Raw genomic sequence first — 21398 nt, forward strand, 5'->3', positions numbered from 1 at the left:
AGTACAAAGAATGGAATTATAATAAAGTAGTAAATAATCCTGTTTATATATCCGGAATTCACGGATTCTATCAGTTTGAATCGGTCTCAGTCAATCCGTTTAAGGGGATCCTAAAGTGAAGGCTGAACTTCCTCGACGTCGGTAATGTCAACATTTCTAATCCTGTTTTCTATGTCATATATCTATATCTGTCCTTGTCTAACGAAAGGCATTTGTCCTTGTTTCGATTGCTGCGCCATCTCTCGCTACACGCAATGTCAACCTGAATGTGCTTTTGCACATATAAAAGTTTATTTAAACTAATCTTTTTTTTCTAGGCTTTCAATCTTAGATCTAATTGCACGATATTGTTCTTAAATGTTGTTCCTAGGTCATGCCGGTCTAATTTTGTAGATATTTATTGTGGAATTTTTGTACAAAGCAAATATTGTCGTCACGTATACCAAAAATTAACAAAAATATTAATTTTTTCTCGTTTTCGATACAAATTCGACCACCATGACCTAGATTTTGATGCGTACTTTAATTCTAGACAAGAATTTTGCATTTCTATAAAGCCAATTAAAAAATTAGTGCTAAGAAAAAAAGCCGGTATTACAGACGGCTTTATTATCCCCTTAAATCATTATAATTTCGTGATTTCGGAGTTCACGAAATCATAACAATTTAGACTGATTCAAATTAATAGAAAACGAGTGAAATTACATCCTTGAGTACGAATCCGTTTCAATCGTTTCCAATCAGTATAATCGTTATGAAATCATACACGCAAAAAATTTTTCTCGAATAATGTAGAATACTCATAATAAAATGTACTAGATTTACATCACACCGGTAGAATATACGCGTATTCAACCGGAAATTAATATATGACAATAGAAAAGTAATAGTTTGATCAGATACATCTTGTAACCTAAAGGTAAATAAGTTTGCCATACTAACAAGGAAATATGAGAAAAGTAAAAAAAGTCCTATACTAATATGTATATACGGACGACGGAAGGCGCGCGGCGCGAGCGGCAACGCGGGATCGCGCGGCGAAAGGGTTCGGCTCGCGCCCGCTACGCGGCGCATCGCCAGTATATTCTCGCGTGATTAAGATTCAACATTGACCCCTATATCTAGGGCAGCTCGGCAGGGTTTCTACAGCGTTCTCAAGTTTGCTCGTGGCGGACAGCTGGCCGCCACAGCCTATAACAGCAATTTATGTTTTTGCCATGACTGCAACAGACATCGTTTTTTGTCCATCAGCCACATTTTTATTCTTTGCTCTCTAAATTTCCTATACTTTCTTGAAATTTTTTGCATATTATGATTATATCCAAGCCGTGCAAGATTAGTATGGTATTTACTTTGTTCGTGTATACTTGTATTTTCGAGAAAAATTTTCTGCGTGTAACGATTTAAACCGATAGAATCCGATTGAAATTACATTCTTGAATACCAATCCGTTTCAATCGTTTTCAGTCGGTGTAATCGTTATAAATCCGTGATTTCCGGATCAAGAATCCAGATTCATGCGGATTCAAAATTTTTAATCGGATTCAATCGGTCATTTTTGGCAGGGACTTGCGAGCGCGCGTTAGAATGTCTGTACTTCACTCGCGGAAGCGCGCGATAATGTCCACGTGGCATGTCGTGAAAGGCCTGTTCACATGATATGTGTCCGAGCTACACTTTAAGTTCCACGCATCCGGCTCGAAGGACCAAATGTTCGCGAAATCGCTGATTAATCCCGACGATGGGAGCGGGATTACCGCGCGTTACCGCGCGGTTACCGCGCGGCCATCTTTACAATTGCCTCGATCGCGAGGAAGACGTTGGCGATGAGCGCGCCCGTGCTTGCGCCAGCTGCCGCGGTGATGCGGCGTCGATATCCGATCGATGCTGCCATCTGATCGGACGGCGCAACAGTAACGGAATCTCGAACAGAAAGCAAAGCATTATTTTATGCATGAACAAGAAATGATACAATAATAATTTTGGTTTGTTATGTAGCGCAACTTTAACTGAGGAAGTAAGAAAATAATTATAGTTCATGGCAACTTATTTACCTGAAACACACAAATGCAATAACACGATTAAGATAAGGATAAAATTTTTATTGGAAAAACGATTAGCCTACCAATATTTTTATTGAAAAAGCAATTATCTTACCATATTTCTTCTTTCTTCTTTTCGTAATCCTCACCGAAAAGTTTTTGTAAATAAAAAATGTCGAACTCATTGCGTTCCCACAATACGTTCTGCAGTTTGCGATCTATCCGCCTCTCCTCCCGCACCCACCGCCAGTGATCTATATTAATAAATCCTGGGATATGGTAGTCCATACGCAGCTGTAAGATAAACATTAAAAATAATATTTTTTCTTAAAACACGCGCACGCACAAAGGAAAAAAATACTCACGCAATCTCGGGGGATGCGGATCCGCACCCACCAGTCCTCCATCTGCACCTTGATCCTTAAAATGCGCCGTACCCATCGCGGCCACATCCACTAAACAGAAAAAAAAACATTTAAAAAACTCTGTATTACGCTGTACACTACACTTTTGTCACACTTTCGCACCAGGATGCCCCTCGGGAAAAATACTTCTATAAACTCCATCGTCACGCACTCAACAAAAATTCACGCGGAATCTCGTCGCTAATCGTCCTACTGAAGATGTTCGTTATACTGACCGCGCTCTAGCCGGAGCTCAACTTATAGGGCATCGAAAAATGAAGAGAGAGGGTTGTACGTGATTTATCTGGGACATATTATATTATCAAAAACTCGCTATCATGAAAAATAATCTTCTACTTACCTTTGCATCTTGCAATCGCGGGTGGATACTCTGAACCGCTATCGAATAAAACAAGGAGCGAGAATGCGCGCGATTTATCTGCGGTGTATTATGTTACGCGAAAATAATCCTCGCGAAAAAAAAACAGCTATTGAACTGCTATCAAACATCGTTAAAACATCTTTTAAAACTATCAAACAACTAAAAACAGCTATGAAACAGCTCTTGAACCGCTATAAAACAGCTATTAAACAGCTTTGAAACAGCTAAAAACAGCTAAAAACAGCTATGAAACATCTAAAAACAGCTGTCAAACGGCTATCAAACAGCTATCAAACAGCTCTTGAACAGCTATCAAACAACTAAAACAGCTATTGAACCGCAATGAAACAGCTAAAAACAGCTAAAAACAGCTATCTGTATAACTGCGATCTGTATAACTGCTATTGAACCGCTATCAAACAACTAAAACAGCTATCTGTATAACTGCGATCTGTATAACTGCTATTGAACCGCTATCAAATTTCTTTTAAACAACTAAAAACAGTTAAAAAACAGCTAAAAACAGCTCTTGAACAGCTAAAACATCTATATTATACTACAAAGTATGTGGGAAAAGGAAATAAAACATTTATATATACATATATAGTTTATTTCAAAAAATCATAATTTTTTTGGTGTCGCGACCACCAGTTAAATATTTTTAATACTGTTACGCTCGCCGGGCGTTAGCCACTCTCTCGCTCTTGCACACACTCGCGACGCGCACTCCGGCACTCACTCAATAAATAAGGCTCGTTATTATATAAAAAGGAACTCGTTTAATGTAGATTCGTTTGTACACGGAGCTCGGGTTAACACGTCCGATCGTGACGGACACCCGGAGCGTAATCTGACAGTCGTAATTATCAATAACACAGCCGTGGCTAAGGACGGCTAAGGACGCACGGAACGGGCGCACAGCACGAGCGTAACACTACCCCCCCTCTTCCAAGATTGTCGCCCCGACAATCCGGGAGGGTAGTTTCCTGCAATACAGCTTTATCGTGAGTCCCAGGGCACCGAACAGTTAACTTGTCCTCCTCGGGCTGTTGCCCCGAGTTACCGGACCCTGTCCCTCTTGGTCCCCGGTAGCTGCACACCAGACTTCGTCCGAACCTCTTTTGGGGAGAGCTGGCCAGGCTCCCCCCTCTCCGACGGCCTCAAGACGACTCCGAAAGCTCCGCTTCCCCGGTGTTCTCCCTCCGCCGCCGACCTCCCGCGTCGTCGTCCCGCTAAATCTTTGGACAAGGGGGGGGGGAAACTCGCGTGGACCCAACGCCTTTACAGGCTCCCCAAGTCCCTGCTTTAGCATTTGCTCAACGTCCCACGGGAAAACCACAGCTCAAAAACCGTAGGCAAGGCAGTCTTCCTTAAAACAGAACTTTCCCGAGAAGAAGTCTTCGGCCGATGTTCTGCCACAGTACTTCCTCAACTCCTTACGTACTCCGATTTCCTCTAGGGAAAAACAAACATTGCGCACAGTAAAAAAAAGAGAACAAAATATTAAATAACAAAACTAAACCAAAACTCATTATCTTATTCAGTATTTATCAATTCAGAATACATCAAGAATTCCAGTCATTGTTACAAATTCTCTCCCGGGCTCCGATCTACTCTAACCCTTCAACCCAATTTCCTTTCAGCATAAATAGCTAATCTATCCGAATGAACAACTTTATTCTTATGTCGAGGTGATTTCCGAATACAGTATACAACATCACTAAGCTTCTTTATTATGAAGAAGGGACCTTCCCAATTGCTCTGCAATTTTGGAGCCTTTCCTTTAACTCTTCGGGGATTATATAACCAGACTCTCTGCCCTTCCTGAAAAAGAACTTGCCTAACTCCACGATCGTATCGATCCTTCATTCGAGAAAATTTCATATTCATCTGCCTTCGTGCGGCTGAATGAATTTCTTCCAATTTCCCCTTTAGATTCCTGACAAAATTTCCAACCAGAGGAGGCTCCTCTCCAAGAGACTTCAAAGGACTCCCCCGCAAGAGATCTGAAGGTAACCTGAGATCACGAGCGAAATATAATTCCGCAGGGGAAACTTCAGTTGTCTCATGTTTTGCGGATCTATATGCCAGGAGAAACATAGGGATCCATTGATCCCAATTTTTTTGATTTTCAGAGACATATTTCGCCAGATAATTGGTTATAGTTTGATGTTGACGTTCCACTTGACTGTGGATGTAAAGCAGTAGTCCTGGTCTTCCTTATGTCAAATAGTCTCATCAACTCTGCGAAAAGCTTTGACTCAAAATTTTTCCCTTGGTCGGTATGAACCTCCAAAGGCACTCCATGTCTGGAAACAAACTGGCTTACGAAAATCTCCGCAACCGTCTTTGCTCTCATATTCCTTAATGGGAAAGCTTCCACCCATTTCGTGAAACAATCCACTATGACGAGAAGAAATCTGTTTTCGGATTTTGTTACTGGAAGAGGGCCTAGGATATCCATCTGAACTCTTTCTAACGGAGTTCCAACGTTATAAACTTGTAGAGAAGATTTTCCCTTCCCCGAGGGACCTTTTCTGGCAACACAGACTTTACATGTCTTGCACCAATCCTCTACGTCCTGCTTACAAGTAGCCCAAAAATAGCGTTTCCGAATCTTCTCCAAAGTTTTATTTACCCTAAAATGTCCTCCTGATGGGGAGTCATGCATTTCCTCTAAAATCCCTTTGACTAGTCTCCGAGGAACAATAAGCTGAAGAAAACTGGATTTAAGATTCGGAGCTTCCCACTTTCTGTAAAGTATTCCCTCTTTCAGGACTAAAGCATCCCAGTATGCCCAATAAACCTGAGCAGAAACGTCTTCCGCAGCAATCTCAGTGCGAGAAGGGCGAACCCCAGCTTCCTTTCCACGAAGTATGATCGAGATGCTCGGATCTACTCTCTGCTCCTCTCGCCATTCTTTCAAATTTTCCGCCTCTAAAACGATGCGAGCGACTTCCTTTTCCGAACTTTCAAAACTCCTTCTCTCCACTTTAGCACAATATCCACAGCCAAACGACTCGCAAGTCCGTCTTGACAATCCGTCAGCGTTTTTATGAGAAAGCCCTTTCCTGTAAGAAACAACAAATTGATATTGCTGGAGTCTCTCCAGCCAACGAGCCAACTGTCCATCTAAATCTTTAAAAGATATAAGCCATCGTAGAGAAACGTGATCCGTGCGGATCAAAAACTCACGTCCCAAAAGGTAATGGCGAAAAAATTTAATTGATTCTACAATCGCCAAAAGTTCTCGCCGAGTTACACAATAATTTCGCTCGGCTTTATTAATAACACGACTAAAATATGCAATGACCTTCTCCTCCCCCTCCTGTTTTTATGATAAAACCGCGCCAATTCCAATATTGGAGGCATCAGTGTCGAGAATAAATTTGCTCTCCTCCTTCGGAAAAGAAAGCACTGGAGGAGAGAACAGTACCCGCTTTAATTCATCAAAAGAGTTCTAATGAACCTTGTTCCAGATAAACTTAACCTGGTTCCCCGTTAATTCGTAAAGGGGTTTAGCAATCGAAGAAAATCCTTTTATAAATTTACGATAGTACGAACAAAATCCGAGAAAACTTCGCAATAAAGTTCTCGTGTGAGGAACCGGCCATCTCTCTACGGCAGCAATCTTTTCGGGGTCTGTAGAAATACCCTCTGCCGAAATTACATGCCCCAAATACTTTACTTTCTTTCCGAATAAAACACATTTCTTAGGATTTATCTTTAAATTTACTTCCTGTAACCGCAAAAGTACTTTTCCCAGATTTTCTAACATCTCCGTAAAACTTTTTCCAAAAATTATTATATCATCCAAATAGACTAAGCAAATTTTAGATAGTAAATCTTGCAAAACTTTCTCCATGAGGCGTTCAAAGGTTGCAGGGGCGTTACACAAGCCAAAAGGCATTACCGTAAATTGCCAGAGCCCTCTACCGAACGAGAAAGCCGTTTTCTCTCTATTACAGTATTAGTAACATCTAGATTATTTAAAGATTCGATATCTTCGTAATCTGCATCCAAAGTCTCAATTTTTAGATTTCTTCTCGCTTTATTCTCAAGCAGATCTACCAGCCATTCTCGTTTCTGGCATCCCTTGACGTACACAAGAGTCGACGTCTCGTCGCCCTCTCCAAGTACAACCGATGTAATTAGATGTTTCGCCATGCTGTAGGGCACGTTTCCGTCCTCCCATCGTAGTCCATGGTGATTCGCAATCAACCAGAAAGCGCATGATCTGTCGGATTTCGTGAGGAGACTCCATGGCATAGGACATGTAAAAATGTAATGCGCCAAAACGGTCCCGTTTCTCAGAACCGCCACCTCCTTTACGACAAATTTCATTCCGACGGTGAATCCCTGCAGATCGACAAACGTCGGTACGATCATGACGAAACGACGGAGCAATCTGTACCTTATCGCGGTACATCAGTATATTTTATATCGCAATATCTGCTGATATTGCAATTTACATGAGTTTGCGCACTACATTAGACAGCGGGCAGTATTCGATTACGCGATCTTGCAAGATGAGACAATAGGCGGTAGTATTTGCAGGTACATTTTCTTTACAATCAAATTCTATTTGCACATCCACGGTGGCGCTCTTGACAGATTCGTTTTGTCGCGAGCAATCGACGACAACAAAAAGTCCTTCCATCAGAAATGTATACAAGCTGCAAAGCGTATCGAAGGAATCGTATCCGTAATAAGTTTTATGAAAATGCGCATACATATCGAATAGAACGGCGTATCGATTTTTAATAAAATCCAGATTCATGTCGTCGTACGGATAAAATTCGGAGTTTAGATAAAGTTTCACGTTGGTCAAATTACAGGCATCGAATACGCTAACATTTTGAGACATGATATTCTTGCGGCCGGTCTGCAGCGCAAAGATAACATACCGCGGCTTCTCCAGCTGAGTCGCCGTTTTGACGGCCCACGAATGCTTGGTCGTGCTCTGCAACACGGGATACTCATACAGATTCCACGAACGGAAACTGACACTAAGATATCGCCCGCTTTCCAAGGCCCGTAGCATAGATAGCTTATTAACCTCGTTTAATGTGACGTGAGGCATTCGCCACTGTATTTTAAACAATTCGATTTCCGGCTCCGTCGCAGGATTTTCCACAATGCAATTGTTATCGCTACGCGCACGTATCAAAATTAATTTATGACGAGCGTTAACAAAGACGCGTTTGTAATCCTCGCAAAAGCCCAGCAACAACTTGAGCGGTACGCAAAAGTTGAAGTATCCTTCCGGTATGCTCGATGTCCCAGCCAGCATTCCGCATGAGTTGATAATCATTATACGATAGCGATACGTAGTTCTTGATGGTACTGGTTATGCCAACGTTTCTGTTGCGATCAATCTCCACACCGTTGAGCTCGTATCGAATCTCATCGAACATAAACGCCACGCAATTATTCGCAAGCGTTGCCTGAGACTCATCATTCCTTATCTTTATTACCAATCGTCCTTCAACGTAGAGAAAGCTTTCACATGGCAACGTGTATAAATCCTGCTGTTGTATGGGTATTCTTATCTCATCGTTATGTCCAAACGTCGTATTGGCGTACGGATTGTACGTGTGAGTTTCAATCTTGACGACGCTGTCGTCAAAGATCGGTTCACCTCCAATGTTTAAGATATTAACCATTTCGTACGACGAAACCCAATGATTTCAAAAATTCAACGTTTGACGCAGTGAGTTTCTTCTTTGGCGATCGGATTGTCTTTTTGTTTCTTGTCTGTCGCACCTGCTCAGCTTCATTCAGTATGAGCATCTCACGGTTTACAACAGTCGTCGTCTTCGTACATGCAGTCTAACGGTGATCTCTTCTCCGCGAAAATCAATCAATCGGCCGTCCTGATCCACGACGCGAAGCGTCAAGTCCGAAATGCTCCGTACGATGATCGGAAGGTAAATGATCTGTGCCGGCGTTTACGATATTTTATATTCTGGAGGCACGCTCGGCGAAAACTCGTGTATCGTGTGCACATACTTGTCGTTGCTGTACACACCTGCTGTCACGTTACACTCTATGCGAATGATGTTTACGTTGATGATATTTAGCGGAACATCCGATTCGTGCCATTGTCGCGGCACCAACACACGATTCGCTGAAAATCCCAGCAGCGATCCAATGTTGTTCGGTTTTGTGAAATTTATCCGATAAGCGCATTTGATCTCGCTCTTCATCGTATTGTTGTTGGCTCGAATAATAATCAATGGGTGCGGTTCATCTTCATTTGTCGAGACATTATTGGATTGGTCCCATAAAAGAGCACGTTTCAGATACATGTCTATATCACGCAGTTCGTACGATCCTTCGGGAATGGTAATCTTCTCGTCGTCGACGTCATAGTAGAATTTATTGTTCGACGGATTTACATTCAGTATCGTGTGATAGGTTTCAAAATCTGTTAGACCGAGCTCGTAATCGCCATCGCTCAAATCCACGGCGGGAAAGTAGCTTACCGCGAGGATGCTGTTCTTGCCGGTGAGCGTAAATGTTAGTGACATGTTTGAATGAATACTGAGATTAAACAGCGTAACGCCGGTCTTTAAATTGATTGTCAACCAACTGTAGAAAACGCAGACACAGTTATCCGCAATTGCTCTGATCGTATCGCTGATAAGGCGTGCGATTGTACTTCTATTACATTGTTCTTTAGATACTGCGCCAATTCTCTCGGTGGTCGAAGATTGCCAAAACTGTCGAAATATATGGCATGATCTCCCCTCTTCGCGTACGCCACCCAGAGAGTACCCGGTTCCTCAGTATTATCCAAATTCACGATACCGCTCTCGTTTCGACGTATACCGCCGATCGGTAACGAGTCGCGCATGAAAATACCTCTAAAATATGGAATGCGCATACGTTTTGCCAATTGTTGCAGTTGTACGTTGGTAGTTACACCCTTGGGAATTTTTAGCGTCTCTTTGACGTTTTTTTTTTCTCGAGACTCCCCGTCCGCATTTGTACGGAGCGAGATAAAGTCCGTGACCTTTCATGGCGCGATTGTGACGTTGCATCTCTTCCAGCTGACGTCGCGCGGTTTTGTTATCATTCACGGCCTTTGCAACTCCCGCCGCTCCGCCGACCAACGAGCCGAGAACCCCTAATAACGGCAGGATCGGTAGGATACCGCCGCGTTTCGCTACCGGAAGTATTTGCTTGGTCTTCTTTTTCTTCGTTTTCAAACCCATACCGAGTTTCATTTTAGCCTTCATGGCCGTCCAGACGGCTGTAGCCCTGTAGCCGCAGCTATCTCTCCGAGAGTCAAATCGTTCGCGATGACACATTTTCGCGCTTCCGCGGAATCGGAGATCGTTGCTACGCGAGTAGGCTATGTCGTGCTCGCGACACGCTGCGTCCAATGGATTAATACCCCGATCACCTCTTGCCAATCGTGTTTCTAAGCGAGTTCCCGGTCCGCAAAATTGATAGCCGGGGATATGTAATTCGATCGGAAACGCGTTTATCGCGCGATTCAACAGACCTCGGCCTATCTTTGGCGACATTCGCCGCAATTTTTTATCAACGGCGGCGGACCGTCGATGTGCGTTTGCTGACACGGCAAATTATAATGTATTAAACAGCGCCGATATTGCTGAACCTCCGAATCTGCCTTGATATGTTCGGGAAGCTTATCCTATAAATAATCTATGTGATTCTAAAACTGTTGTAGTAGAATTCGCGAGGCTGGACTTATTATAAATTAAGTGGCGCGACAGCGAGTCATTCAATCAACATCGAAATGCTGATCAACAAGTTTGGTATATCGCTCGGAAGAGGCGGTGCGGAACCGTACTATCAATGGAGCGGATTAATCAGAAATTACGTGCGAGATAACGCTCTATGCATGGTCGCCACCAACTTTGACGCGAAATCGCGCAAGAATCGACGGATAGTGCCGCCCGTAGATGATGGCGATGCAGCCAACAAACGCTACGTACAGCAGAGCGTGCAAATTTTGAAAGATCGACAGGATGAAATCAAGAGAAAGATGGCCGCATTCCAGAATAACGTGCAAATTACCCTAAACGAACTTCAAAAGATGATTCAAGATGTAAATGCGAATCATCGCGAATAGATAAGAACGTACATCTGATATCTGCGTCAGTTGCGCGTCATCGTCATGGCTGGTAAAAAGCAATCAGCTGAGAAACGGCGGCTGGTGGAAGAATTACACGCTCCTGCGAGAAGAAATTTTTCTCGAAGACGCGTCATAGTGCGAGGATACGATGACCTGTGGCAGGCGGATGTGGTCGAGATGCGTCCATACACGCGATTCAATAGAGGCTACCACTACATACTCACCGTTATCGACGTGCTGAGCAAGCACGCATGTGCCGTACCGCTCAAGGCCAAGAGCGGACCCGAGGTTACCACGGCGATTGCAAAAATAATTCAAGACGGCGGAAGATGTCCGAAAAATCTGCCGACTGACAAGGGGAAAGAATTTTACAACGCCAACGTACAGAAACTCTTGAAGAAACATAATATCAATCACTATTCGACATATTCCGTAATGAAGGCATCGGTCGTCGAACGATTCAATCGCACGCTCAAGAACGACATGTGGAAAATGTTTACGCGCAATGGAAATTACAAATGGATCGACTCGCTGCCGGGTCTCGTATCGGATTACAACGCGCAAAAGCATTGAACTATCGGCATGCGACCCATCGATGTTACCCCCGCGATCGCCGACAAGCTCTTAACAACGGTGTACAGCCACGTAAAGATCGCTGCTCCCGCGCGATTCAAAGTGGGCGATTCGGTACGCGATGAGTAAATTCAAGACAATCTTCGAGAAAGGATACACGCCAAATTGGACCACGGAGGTGTTTAGAATCGTTAAAGTGCAGAAAACTAATCCTGTGACGTATCTGTTAGAAGATTCTTGCGGAAAACCCGTCGCCGGCGGCTTCTACAAATACGAGTTACATCGCGTTGCTAATCCCGACATGTATCTCGTTGAAAAAGTTTTGCGCAAAAGAGGGGATGAGGTTTATGTAAAGTGGTTAGGATTTGATAATTCACACAATTCATGGATACACAAGAATAATGTATTGTAAAAATGTATTACAATATGAGTTATTTATTTTCCTAAATGTATTTACAATATATTTACAGTGGTATTTTATAATGTCCCCATGGCAGCGTCTCGGTAGAACCGGGTATAATGTAGCGCTTATCGTCGTACGGACTTAGAGCTATTTTCGTTTCGGACATGGTGTATACCTCGTGTTGTTTGGATCTTATGCAAGCCTGCTGTCGCGTCATTTCAATTTCGTCGCGCAGACACCGCGTGTAATCGTCGAACGTTATCAACCTGGCTACGACGTTACTCTTAACACCTTTAGCCTTTTTCGTATCTTTCTTAGCGTCTACTCGCAAGGCGTACATCTTTGCTCTAAGCCCGACAAATTCGGTCATTATTGCACCGTTATTTTCGTCTTTCATTAAGCCCGGAACTTTTGCCCGGATTATTGGCGAGTGGGATACCGTACGCATTATCAATTGCATAATCGCTAGTGTCAAATCTATTAATGTGGCGCTTCATGATATCATACACATCGTCACACTTGATGTGATAAATGAGACTGTCAGTATCGGTGTACGTGACTTTACACTTATCGCGATACAACGGTAACATGTACTCGTGATGAAATTCGTACAAACATGTCTTGGATATATCGAGGATGCACATACCTACATAGATTGGTTTGTCGAACTTCACCTCGAGTTTTCGCATTTCTATTGCTACTAAATTCTCCGAAAAGACGCTTCGGCTATGAAAATTTGGTTTTGCAATCATTGCCTCTGCGCCGTATCTACCGTCCCAATAAGTCACGAGTCGCACGTCAACGTGATTGCGCGCATTCTCCATGGTTTTGTCAAACACGGTATTGTTCATCAATTTGTATAAATTTTTTTCGAATTTATTCTTGGCCAATGTCCTAAATTTCGTATTAAGTTCTATATAATCGCGAAGCCATGGAAATTGCGCGAATTTCAGTATACGGTGAATTTTTGATATACGGAGACCGTGACGAGTACACTGTTGTAGGTGCGATAATGTATTACATAACGTTTCTTATCGTATAATGTTGCGAGGAGTTTGTCCTGCCGCTTGCCGGGTGGTTTATCGCGCGTCGGACAGAACGGTAGGTCAGTGTGTGCGTCGTGAAGATGTTGCGGATATTCCAAGTCGACTTCGAGTATGTAATCACCGAGCGTTCGAATGGAGAACCGCTGCCAGACGTCGACGGCGTGCGCGTAATCGCTCTCGGATACGGTGTCACCTGTCAATGAACTGTAAAACGAGTCGCGCGGTGGTAAACACAAGTCCTCCAATTTTTCGACGCAGTCAATGTACTCATAGGGAAATACGCCTTTTCGTGTCAGCAAATTAAAATTTTCTGTGGATAATTCACAAAATTCGCGTTGCAATATTCGCAGTTTATCCTTGCTGAGATAAGATGCCAATTTGTCGAGACTCGCAGTGAGAAACTTGTATGAATCGATAAGTCGCAATTTGACGCACGTTTTCTTATCTTTATCTTCGGTGCTTTTAACGTTTTTTGTAAACGAAATATATTTTTTTTTGTAATTGGGAGTAAATCTACATGTCCTTCGTACGCTGTTGCTATTTCAGTTATAATAAAATGTACGTCATAGCCCGATAAATTATGAAACACTATGGGAATGCAATGCGAATCTTTATAATTTAGTTACAATTAGAATGCGCGGGACCTCTGTATCGACTGGTCAGGTAACAATGGTCGCGTACTCGCACGTCGTCTGGATCAAACAGTTTTTCGCACACGTGACAGTGCGTTGCGTTGTTAAACTTTTCCCACTCGTCTCGCGTAAAATCTGCCATGGGTACATTAGTGGACAAAATGGTCTTTACGTCGTGAGCTAAACGTCTTAGCTCCTCGGCGAACCATGCGACGCAATCCTTATCGCGACGAAACGGATACATAGGCCCGTATTCATAGTCGAGTCTCAAGTCAACACTTAAGACAATCTTGATCAAGTCAGTCTTATTCCATCCAGACCGACTTAAGATCAGTAGATTTCATAGTTATGAAATAAGACGATCTTCACGAAGAAGTTGTCGCTCAAGTAAGTCTTATTTGATTTGAGATCGACTTGGCGAAGACGTACTTGAGACCATGCTTATTCTCGATTCGGCTGTTTCCGTAATATTTCCATCAGTTCCTCCAATAGGAATATTAGATTCAAGGTGCAGTTTTATACCATCTCGTTAATCATGGTTTATGGTTATGTGCATTTTCTATTCTGAATATTACTTCAACTTTATCGGCATTTTATGTGATATAATACAAGAGCGTTTGTATTTTGCAGTTACGCAGTCGAAACGTTATTGCAAAACGAGTCAGCAATTAAAGAAAAGAAATTTTCTAAAATGTCAAAAAATAAGCATTACGCATCAGTTGAAAAAAAAATTTTCTTAGAAATATTAAAAGATTTTAAGCATGTAATTGAAGTAAAAAAAAGTGATTCTTCAACGCTTCGGGATAAAGAAATTGCATGGGATGAAATCTGTAACCGATATAACGATTCGTCAATGATTTTTCAAGAGGTAAATATAAAAGAAAGCTAGGTTATATTTTGAATTGTAAAACATAGTGTAATTATTAATATACAATTATTCGCAATTTATTTTTATTTTTTATATACTATATTTAATACTGATTAAGTAAATGTTATTCTTTTACAGCGTACAGTTGCACAACTGAAAAAACTATGGACAAACATGAAACAGAATCAAAGAGAATTATTGACAAAAGAAAAACAGGCTCGTCTAGCTACTGGTGGTGGTCCACCACCTCCAGAGACAAATATTGATCCTGACGTAGCCGCAATTGCACCGCATCTTTTGGAAACAGCTCCTATCCTTTTTACTTCAAATATGACGGACAATGAAATAAAAGGTAAATAGTTTTATAAATATATTTATAAGCAATTTGTCTCACTATTTAACGTAATTAATATTCTTATGTATGATAAAAACATTGACAAAAAAATGTTACAAGTTCTTATACTTAATTTTATTTAATTCAAATATATTTTATTTGTTTCAGAAATGGAAAAACAGACTTTGAAGATTGTAACAGATAATGATTCGACCATTGTCATATCTGAAAGTAATGACGACGAGGCAACAAATGAAAATAAAATACAAGAAGGTATGTAAAATTGAAATAGATTAAAAATGAAATATATTTATATCATACACCATTATATCCTTATATACAAATATAGAAAAAATCTTTTTTATTAAAAAAAATTTATATTAATTTTGTGTTACTGTCTATTTTGTGTTTCACAAGATTATGTTTATATACCCGTAATAAATATATTTCTATGTTTAAAAAGTAAAATTGTTTACAGTTAAGAATTTAAATTGATTATTATTTATTTTCAGTTAACGTAACAATTGAAGATACAACACAAGATAAAGAAAATCAAAATATCGATTTTCCCATTCAAGGTAATTACATAGATATGTGATTCTTACTGATTTCTTTGCTGATCAACTAATGTAATACTGTTATATTTACAGCGGGTGTTTTTGAAAAGAAAAAAGGGTTTGGATACTGTTTGTAAACGAAATACAAAAATGACTAAAGTAGAAACAAATATTACTGAAACTTCTCTTAACAATGAAAGTACTTGTATTTTGTACAAGTAATATTATTATATAACAAGGTAAAAAAAGTGATATTAAATTAAATAGATTAATGATTTGTGTTCCTTTTTAAAAGATATTAAAATAGTATGTTATAAATGTTTATTGAAAAAAATTACATTGATATTGTATCAATAAAGTTTAAAATAGAACAAAAATTGTGTTGGTTAACTGCTTTTTATATTCATTACATCATGTATATAATAAATATTATCTGAATAGTTTTTCTATGAGTGCTGCTCGTATAGCAAAACCCTCGCCTGGTTCCCAATGTGGTTCATTAACTGGCACTTCCATTTCATTATCTTCCTCAATGATTTCTTCTTCTGGTAATACGTCATTAAAAATTAATGAAAGATTATGTAGCACAGCACAAGCAACTACAATTGTGGTTGAACATATTAATTTGTTGCTTAATCCTCTAGACAAACACGGAAATCTGCGCTTCCATATTCCAAATGTCCTTTCGACAATTATTCGTGTTCTCCTATGAAGTATATTATAACTGTAATAAAAAATATATTATTATTTGTTGGGTTTTTATGGACAATGGATGAATATAATATAAAATTAAAGACACAGTATACTAACGTGATTTCTTCATCTGTCTGTGGATTCGAAAGAGGAGTTAAAAGGAATGGTAGACAGGGATATCCAGCATCTCCTACTAAAACGCCTGATAATTGACCTTGAGTGTATGTCATATATAATCTAGAATTTTGGAAAATTCTACTATCGTGTTGGCTTCCAGGCCATTCTGGGACAATGTCTAAAAATTCTGTTTTGGGTCCAACAACAGCCTGCGTATGTACATATAAAACTAATAATTTTTAATGTTCTACATGTTTTACTGTTTAAAAATCAACAATTTTTGTTTATTAAAATTATGCTATGCAATTAAAATTCAAACTATGCTATTACATTAAAATTTTATATTTACATATATGTAGTTATTTACCTGTACGTTCAATGAAAAGTATCCTTTTCGATTTCTATAAACTTCGTCAATGTTCTGGAACCTGGTATGGACTAAACGCACATGTGTGCAGTCAATCGCTCCATCAATGCCGGGTAAACCAATGCCTCCATTGCGACGTCCTATATCTCTAAAAAGCCTATGATTTTCTCTTGTAGCATCTGGTGTGACAGGCATTTTTATAAATTGCTTGAAAAGCCTTGCTAGAAGTACAGACACTCGGAATACTATTCTTGATACAGTTGGCTGTGAAACAATTATAGTGTCTCCAAGTACTTGCTGCACAAATATTAAAATGTTATCTGTACAATATTTTTATAAATAATTGTTATTTAATTTTCAGAAATAATTATGACATATAATTATTAAACATCTTGTTATATATATATATATATATATATATATATATATATATAATCATAATATATTTCATCTTTTAACCTGAAAACTGCTTGTGGCATAGAACCGTAGACATATTAATAATTGAAATATCGGAGGTATAGGAAGACCACGGTTATTAAGGTATAAAAATCCTTCTTCAATTTTAGGTTGAATTCCATAAAGTATAGAATCTTTGTTAAATCTGAAACGTCTTTTGAACTCTCGATTGCTGTAAAACTCAAACGGATTTAGCCAATCTCTAATGTATCTTTTTGGAACACGTACATCATTCTCATCCTCATCATTGTCAGAATCACGGTCAGAATCTATTTCGTACAGTTCAATATTTCTTATGTTGTCTATTTCCATATTACATACAATTTTTACTGCCAAAATTTCACATATAAAGCAAACAGGAATATCTTAAGTCCTCTATGACCACGACTTGACCAAGATCGTCTTATTCAACAACATATATGTCAAATAAGATAATCTTAAACGACTATGAATTTGATAGAAATAGCATAGCCTTAAGTTACTACTTATATCAAATGAGACATGTTTATGAATTATATCAAGACGTTCTAAAATAAGATTATCTTCGATAAGTTATATCTTGAGGTTATACTCAAGTCTTGTCTTATTTTCCAACTATGAATCTAGAGAGCATCTTAAGACCGAACTCAAGACGGTCTTCGAAATAAGAACGGACTATGAATACCGCCCATAGATAACGACTCGTCGTACGAGCAACGCACATAGTACCTTATGCTAAACACGCGATGATGTTGATATGTGTACCTGGACGTTTCCGGATCCGCTTCCATCTTCTCCAGGGTACATTCCAGGTCGGCGTATACGATAAACGGAACTCGTTCCTTCCTGCTGTGATTTTTAAAAGCCAACCATTTGTCGTTATCGCTCGGAAACTTGATCGCGCAGTCGTTCAGCTCCTGACAGTCGACGGTGTGGGCTTCCAATTGCTTCCTCATAGAGGAAGCTTTGTGATGGTGAAAAAATTTTTTTCGAGATTTTGATGGAAATAGGTTTAGAATGTTCTAAAATGTCGAAAAATCGTATTAGTAAAAAATGTCCGGAAGTATGTATGTATGTGTGTGTGTGTGTGTGTGTGTACGGATTTTTTGTACACGCATCTACTTCTACAATTTTTTAGATACCGGGTTGAAATTTGGCACACAAATAGAGTATCATAGAAAGTATGTCCTCCTCAAATTTTATTAAAATCCATAAAACGGTATAGATTTTATGCAGATTTTCATTTTTTTGAAAAATGTGTTTTACGCTGCATCTTTCTCAATATTTGAGATAGCGATCTATTTTTAACTCTATTATATTTTTGAGTTTTTTCTATCCCTATTTCATATATAATTCATTAAAATTTGATTGATTAGATCTCGTGTTACACACATTTGAAATTTCGGAGAATTATACATACAGTTTCTAATTTATATAATAATTGAAATCGAGTTAAAATGTTCATATTTGATAGCTTCGGTTTTATCTCGAAAAATCGTATTAGTAAAAAATGTCCGGAAGTATGTATGTATGTGTGTGTGTGTGTGTGTGTGTGTGTACGGATTTTTTGTACACGCATCTACTTCTACAATTTTTTAGATACCGGGTTGAAATTTTGCACACAAATAGAGTATCATAGAAAGTATGTCCTCCTCAAATTTTTTAAAATCCATAAAACGGTATAGATTTTATGCAGATTTTCATTTTTTGAAAAATGTGTTTACGCTGCAGCTTTCTCAATATTTGAGATAGCGATCTATTTTTAACTCTATTATATTTTTGAGTTTTTTCTATCCCTATTTCATATATAATTCATTAAAATTTGATTGATTAGATCTCGTGTTACACACATTTGAAATTTTCGGAGAATTGTACATATATAGAAGTTTTAAAAAAAACAGGATCTGATCAACCAAATCTGAATCAATTATATATAAAATAGAGAGGTAGAAAAGACTGAAGAAAATAATAGAATTAGAAAAGTTGTCAATATTTTATATATAAAATATAACAAAATTAAGATAAATTTTCTAACATTATTCTTTAACAAGCGGTTAAGACCTCACGTATAGTCTCTAAGGGTTAAAGTTGATTTGCTTATCACAATCTTTAATCTCTATTTAATTAAAAAAAAATACTTTAAAAAAAAAAATTATAAAAATTATTTAAAAAAAATTATATAAAATATAAACGTTTATATTTTAAATCACACATTTAAACGCTTTTATTATTTTCAAAGATTACATTTTAAATATAACATTAAATTAAAATTGAAATACAATATTAAATAATATAATAACAAAAACAAATAATAAATTTCAATTCTGAAAAATGTAAACAGGGCCTGTAGTAACGGGTCCTGAACGCCCCCTATTAAATCTTCTCAATCCTCCTATCCATCTTCCTCTATATCCTCTTCCTCGCCATTCTCCTTCTCTCTAGTTTCCTCTTCTCCATCCGCCTCTTCTCCATTCACCTTCTCTCATCCTCCTCTTCCTTTCCATTCTGTACCTCTCCAACTCCCTCTGCCTCTCAATAAGTGCGCTGTACCTCTCCAACTCCCTCTGCCTCTCAATAAATGCGCTCTTGATGAGTAATATCTATTCCAAAAATATAAATAGTAAAATAATGAAAAGAGGGAAGAAGACGTAAAATTCAATGAAAAATTAAAAAAAGGAAACGGTTATGGACGGAGATTATATTTTAATTTATAACCTTTTGTAATTATACGTTATAAATTAATCTTACATACCTCGTATCGTCTTCTTCTTCTTCTAAAATTAATTCTTTTTCAATTTCTTTCTCTCCATTCTCTTCTTCTTCTCTTCTCTGCTTTGGGTCGGTTTCTCTTTTCCGTTCTCGTTCCATTTCTCTTTCTTTTTCTTGCTCTTTCTGATTTTTTTTCCAGTCTCCTAAGTATTTGAGAATTGACATAATGTTCTAAGATTGTTTCTTTAATAGTGACAATCTAAAAATAAAGGAAAAGAGTACAAACCTTTCCTTATTTATTTCCTTGTTTATTTCTTTTTTTCCTCGTCTTTTTTGGTTCTTCTTTTTTCTTCTTCTTATTTATTTTCTGCAATTCCATTATATTCTCCTTTTTATATCGTTTTGAATCGACATATTTGTTATACGAATTTGATCTGTGAAACAAGCATCTATGATTGTCAATTTAAAAAAAAGACTAAATAAGTTGCTTGTTTCACAGATTATATTTGCTTTTCAATACGGGTACTTATAAAAAAACGTAATATATATATTTTGATATACATATATATATATTTCTCACGATACCTAACAAATGGATGACATGGCTGATCTCATAATGTTGTATGCGATTTTTTCCATAGACGTTGGTTGGTAACGGCTCCCCGTACGCGCGGACGTTGACCGGTCGAGGTTTATCTCGACAAGCGAGTCATTGTTGACAAAGTCAAGTCGCACGAACCGAGTTCGTGAAATAGATGTAAGGACGCTGATCGCCGAGGCCGAGAGAAGCAGAGTCCTCTCAGCCCGGGAACAGACAAGACGGCATGCGAGGAAAGGCACCGAGCCCGGAGATCGAGCGGAAGAGTCCACCCGCGAGGCAGAGCATTATCCCTGCGGTGTAATAAACGGTCGCTTCAATAAAGTATTACGGACATTATTCTTTCTGTGGCCATTCCCTACAACATCAGAAGTGGGATTTGTGACACAAGGTAAGCCTTTTTTAAACGGGGGGAACGGAAAAGGAGGGGCCGAAAAAACCAAAAGGGGTTTTTAAGCGTGTGTCAAGTGAGCGCATATTGGGGTTTTATCGAGAAGGACAACGATTTGTGTGAAAATTGGGAAAAAGGGTTTTACCTATTAAAATTAAGGGGCCCCCTTTGCGAACGGGGGTTTCCCGACGGGGGGGAAAGAAATCCGAATTTTTAAAAAATTGAACGAGTATATTCGGAGGTTTTGGGGGGGGAGCTCGGACGCGACGAAGAGTCCTCCAAGGCCGTGGTCGAAGGACGGCCCGGCCGACGAAGGTCAAAGGGGGGGTGGGGAGAGGGGGTGGAAAAATTTGGGGCGGGGGAGCGGGGGAGAATTGCGGCGCTTAATTTTTGGGGGGTCGCGACAACGCGTTTTTAAAGGGCGGAGGTTGAGCTCCTGCGTAAAAAAAAAGCTCTGGGATTTTGGCCCCAGACTACTTCGACAGAGATGGAAGGCTGGCGGGGGTTTCCCCGGGGGTCAGCCTTTTGGGCCGGGGGTAGCCGCGCAAAATTTGTGTTTTCCTTTTGGGTTTTTGGGAAATTTAAAAGGATTTTTTGCCGGAAAAAAAATTTTTTTTGGGACGGATAAGCTTTTTGGAGTGGAGCACAATTGCCTACTTAGACACACAAAACATTTTTGGTGAAAATGGGGGGGAGGTATTTTTTTTTGGTCGCGGTTGAAGGCCCCGCGTTGATGT

General features: G+C 39.4%; 1 protein-coding gene and 2 long non-coding RNA genes across 9 annotated transcripts in view; 1 reads left to right on the forward strand and 2 right to left on the reverse strand.

Annotated features, from left to right (window-relative positions):
- Positions 1-15448, forward strand: part of LOC143895984 (myb/SANT-like DNA-binding domain-containing protein 3) — a 36161-nt gene extending 20713 nt beyond the window's left edge. For 3 of the 7 annotated variants that reach the window (XM_077403526.1, XM_077403529.1, XM_077403528.1), the window contains 4 exons: positions 14223-14460; positions 14599-14812; positions 14963-15067; positions 15307-15448. In XM_077403526.1, the coding sequence (XP_077259652.1) occupies positions 14223-14460; positions 14599-14812; positions 14963-15067; positions 15307-15392 (643 nt within the window). In that variant the 3' untranslated portion in view covers positions 15393-15448. Of the gene's footprint in view, positions 1-12615; positions 14101-14222; positions 14461-14598; positions 14813-14962; positions 15068-15306 lie in introns of those variants that run through there. The other 4 variants (XR_013256521.1, XR_013256522.1, XM_077403527.1 and 1 more) reach the window with 3 other exon arrangements.
- LOC143895985 (uncharacterized) lies at positions 2154-2522 on the reverse strand. Its single transcript, XR_013256523.1, has 2 exons — positions 2408-2522; positions 2154-2336 (listed from the first exon to the last, which is right to left on the reverse strand). It is a non-coding gene; the product is annotated as an uncharacterized LOC143895985 (long non-coding RNA).
- Positions 15449-19186: 3738 nt separating the features above from the next.
- On the reverse strand, positions 19187-20040 carry LOC143895978 (uncharacterized). The gene is made up of 3 exons (XR_013256514.1): positions 19959-20040; positions 19716-19875; positions 19187-19563 (listed from the first exon to the last, which is right to left on the reverse strand). It is a non-coding gene; the product is annotated as an uncharacterized LOC143895978 (long non-coding RNA).
- Between the last annotated feature and the right edge of the window lie 1358 nt (positions 20041-21398).

Source organism: Temnothorax americanus, unplaced genomic scaffold (assembly GCF_048541705.1).
Source record: "Temnothorax americanus isolate GAGA-0224 unplaced genomic scaffold, ASM4854170v1 Scaffold170, whole genome shotgun sequence".
NCBI classification, from domain to species: domain Eukaryota; kingdom Metazoa; phylum Arthropoda; class Insecta; order Hymenoptera; family Formicidae; genus Temnothorax; species Temnothorax americanus.